The 4,152-nt window shown below is 40.5% G+C and overlaps 1 protein-coding gene across 1 annotated transcript; it reads left to right on the top strand.

Annotated features, from left to right (window-relative positions):
* LOC18432999 (threonine synthase, chloroplastic) lies at nucleotides 1-3,654 on the top strand. Its single transcript, XM_006843097.4, has 4 exons — nucleotides 1-61; nucleotides 241-711; nucleotides 1,224-2,881; nucleotides 3,197-3,654. Exon 3 carries the CDS (start codon nucleotides 1,310-1,312, stop codon nucleotides 2,852-2,854), a length of 1,545 nt encoding a protein of 514 aa, XP_006843160.1. The 5' UTR covers nucleotides 1-61; nucleotides 241-711; nucleotides 1,224-1,309; the 3' UTR covers nucleotides 2,855-2,881; nucleotides 3,197-3,654.
* The last annotated feature ends 498 nt before the right edge of the window (nucleotides 3,655-4,152 follow it).

The raw sequence follows: 4,152 nt of genomic DNA on the forward strand, positions 1-4,152 counted from the left end.
ATGATCGAGAGTGTACATGACGGACACATACTCTACAAGTCTTTTCTTATGCTTATTACATGTATTTCTTTTTTCTCAGGCTTAGAAAATTAGATGTATTAATAGATACTGTAGTAAATGAAAAAAGTGGTAGCAATTTTTTTTGGGCCATTCAGGAATTTTATAGAATTTTATCTCAATACATTTGGTATAAAATGTCTTACATTTCTAATAAATCATCTTCTGTCTTGAATGTTGCAGGAAATTAGGGTTTTCTGGTGAGATACTTGACTTCAAGGATGTTAACAATCGGGGTTCCGTAACCCCAAAACAAAAACAATGGAATTTGTCGACCTCATTTCAGGATTGTCCCCATTTCGATCCATGAAGTTTCTAGACTGAGTTATTTTGAAGAAATTGAGGTTTTCTACTGTTTTTTACCAGAATTTTGCAGATTGAGAGAGAGAGAGAGAGAATACTGAGGAGATTTGGAAAGGGTAGACAGAAGAGGGTTTTCACAGGGTGCAGAGGCAGAGGATGGGCTTTCGAGGGAAAATTTGAAAGGGTCGGAAGAGGATTTTCAGGGGAAGTAGCATTTCCATAAGTGGCAATTTTGAAATTGTTTGTAGAATCAGCGGCATTTTCACAATCATCCAAAACCTAGAAGATGGGAGACTAAGGCCTAGAATCCCATTTCTCTGTGTCCCTCGTCTCTTCAACCTCCATCAGAACGTGAGTCCCCTCTTCTTGTTCTTCCTCCTTTTCCCCTCCTTTCCCATTTCCCCCTTCGTCTGGTTTCAGCTTTTCTCAACTGATTGGGTCTTTATCTTTGTGTTAATTTTGGGCCCAAAGGCCCCATTTTGATTCTCTCTCCATTTTATTTGTTGCCATTACAACCTGCAAGGGTTCTCACCTTCTGTACTCATTTAACATGTGCTTCCAAAACTGTAGCTTTCTGCTTTCAACCCCTCTCTCTCTCTCTCTCTCTAAAACTGTAGCTCTCTCTGTCTCTGAATCTGTAGCTCTCTCTCTCTCTAATCTGGAAGGTTGGTCTGGAAATTATTGGGGTCTTTTCGATGTGTTGAATTCGGCCCCTAGCGTCACAGTGGGGTCCTTGCAAAACCATTGTCATAGGGATCAGAACCTGATTGCACCCACTTACCACCACTCTCTTTAAATAATCAAGCTCTCTCCAATTTTAGCACCGCTCTGTTTTAATTAAGCTCTTTTGAGTTTCCTTGCAGAGAGAAGCCCAAGAAAAAGCAGGAAGGGAAGAGGGAGGAAGGAGAGATAAAAAGAGGGTTAGTGAGAGAAAATAAGCAATTTTGCCATGGCAGCGATCCCCCTCTTCCAAAATTTCCTCTTCACTTCACCCCACAAAAAATCCAACTCCCCAATTTTGTCGATTCAGTCCCGTTCCCTCTCTGTTCGCTGCAATTCCAATGAGGCCCCTGCAACTAAGCAGAGGAGACCAGCGGAAGAGAACATAAGAGAAGAAGCTCGACGCCATGCTACAAGCTTAGGCACTTCTTGCCATGGCTTCTCGGCCAAATATGTGCCCTTCAATGCACCCCCAAGCTCAACTGAAGTGTACTCTCTTGATGAGGTTGTGTATCGAAGTCGATCAGGCTCCCTCCTCGATGTAGAGCACGATCTCTCAGCTTTGAAAAAGTTTGATGCACCCTATTGGAAAAGCCTCTTCGACTCTCGAGTGGGCAAGACCACATGGCCTTATGGCTCAGGTGTGTGGTCAAAGAAAGAATGGGTTCTCCCTGAAATTGATTCAGACCACATAGTCTCCCTCTTTGAAGGTAATTCAAATCTCTTTTGGGCTGAGCGGTTTGGTAAAGAGGTTCTCTCGATGAATGATTTATGGGTAAAACACTGTGGCATAAGCCATACTGGTTCTTTCAAGGACCTTGGTATGACTGTTCTTATTAGCCAAGTGAATAGGCTTCGGAAGCTTAACCGCCCAATCATCGGGGTTGGATGCGCATCAACTGGGGACACTTCTGCTGCCTTATCAGCCTATTGTGCAGCAGCAGGTATCCCTGCAATAGTGTTTTTGCCTGCTGATCGAATAACAATTGCTCAACTCGTTCAACCTATAGCTAATGGTGCCTTTGTTTTGAGTCTTGATACTGATTTTGATGGGTGTATGAGACTTATACGTGAGGTAACAGCTGAGCTCCCTATCTATCTTGCGAATTCTTTAAATAGTCTTAGGCTCGAGGGCCAAAAGACGGCTGCCATTGAAATTCTTCAACAATTTGATTGGGAGGTACCCGATTGGGTCATTGTACCTGGTGGAAACTTGGGCAATATCTATGCCTTTTATAAGGGGTTTCATATGTGTAAGGAACTCGGCTTAGTGGACTCAATCCCACGACTTGTGTGCGCACAAGCTGCAAATGCAAATCCTCTATATCTTTATTACAAGAATGGGTGGGAAAATTTCTCCCCCATTAGGGCCAACACCACATTTGCGTCGGCAATTCAAATTGGTGATCCTGTTTCGATCGATCGAGCTGTTTATGCATTGCAAAATTCAAATGGGATTGTCGAAGAAGCCACTGAGGAGGAGTTAATGGATGCTATGGCAGAGGCTGACCTAACGGGGATGTTCATTTGTCCTCATACTGGTGTGGCTTTGGCTGCTTTGGCTAAGCTTAGGAAGAGTGGGGTGATCAAGCCAACTGATAGGACGGTGGTGGTTAGTACAGCGCATGGATTGAAATTTACACAGGCGAAGACTGAATACCATTCGAAGGAGATTGATGGGATGACTTGTAAGTTCGCCAACCCACCTGTGAATGTGAAGGCAGATTTTGGATCAGTTATGGACGTGCTGAGGAAGAAGCTTGCGCTTGTTTGAGAAGTAGTGCTTCTTATCACGAGAGCTGTAAGTCTAGCATGATGCACTGACCTCTCTCTTTCTCTCTCTCTCTCTCTCTCTATATATATATATATATATATATATATATTTAGGGTTCAAGTCCTGAGAGCGACCACTTTGTGCATAAAAAGCCAAAGGATAGGACCGTTTCCAGCTCCCCTCTCCCGGGACACTGCATAGGCGGGACCAGCACCGAGTTACGGCCCTTTATATATATATATATATATATATATATATATATATATATATATATATTTATTTATTTATATTTATCCATCTCTCTCAATCTGTATTGTTTTGGATTTCTGTCTCTTGTTGCAGTTGTTGTGTCTCCATCGCTGTTTGAATCTTGGGATTTTCAGTAAGTCCGGAATATGACAAATGGGGCTTTGAGATTTAGGCTTGTAATTTGAACTTATAGTTACATGGGATTTTCTTGTACTGCTTTTGGGCAATTTCTGGATGCGGCCAGGATTTTCTTTGAGTGCTTGAGGTGTGCATTTTCTATTTGTTATCTTTGTTTTTAATTTGCTATCTAATTTATCTATCAATTTGGAATTTGAGGAGTTCAAACTGGATATCAGTTCCAAGTATAGTCACATTAGGATGTTGGTTCTGTAGCTCTAGAAGAAGTCTTTTTTTGTGTTTTTTCTTTTGCATCTGTAATAATAAATTATATATGGGTGTTCTTCTTCCTCATGAACATGGATATGCTTGTTCCACAGCACAATTTCGGTTGAGCATGAAATGAATGTCATATAAATTGACATCTGAAGAAACAGGTTCGTTTGGAACTGATAATTTTAGCTATTCACAGCAGAGTTGCACTATGTGGAAAGTATAAACATGGATATAGATATATTGGCACTGAAATGGTTTATGGCATAAGTTTATGCAAAGCATTTAGGATGTGATGTGTAGGGTCATGTTCGACACTGTCACAATCAAGTTCTATTGATGCATGATGTGAATTTCTTTTTGTCTCGATTTTATGAACTTTGACTCATGAGTGTATTTTTTCTTAGAGCCATTTAATATGTTGCAAAGGACTCTATCGCATCAAATCTATGTTTATGACTGCCATCAAATTCCTTTCATACCATGTATGTCTATAAATGAGCTCAAGTTTCAGAAGTGTGGATTTTTTTTTTTTGCTTGGCCACGTAGTTGACTTGGCATGACAAACACTTATTTGACGAAATTATTTTAAATATATCAAAAAAAGGAATGATGTATGAAAAGCTTAAAATCATTAAAAAAAATGTACAGAAAAATAT

The sequence above is a fragment of the Amborella trichopoda genome, chromosome 5 (assembly GCF_054954075.1).
Source record: "Amborella trichopoda isolate Santa Cruz 75 chromosome 5, AtrichopodaSantaCruz75HAP2 v2.0, whole genome shotgun sequence".
In the NCBI taxonomy this organism is placed as follows: Eukaryota; Viridiplantae; Streptophyta; class Magnoliopsida; order Amborellales; family Amborellaceae; genus Amborella; species Amborella trichopoda.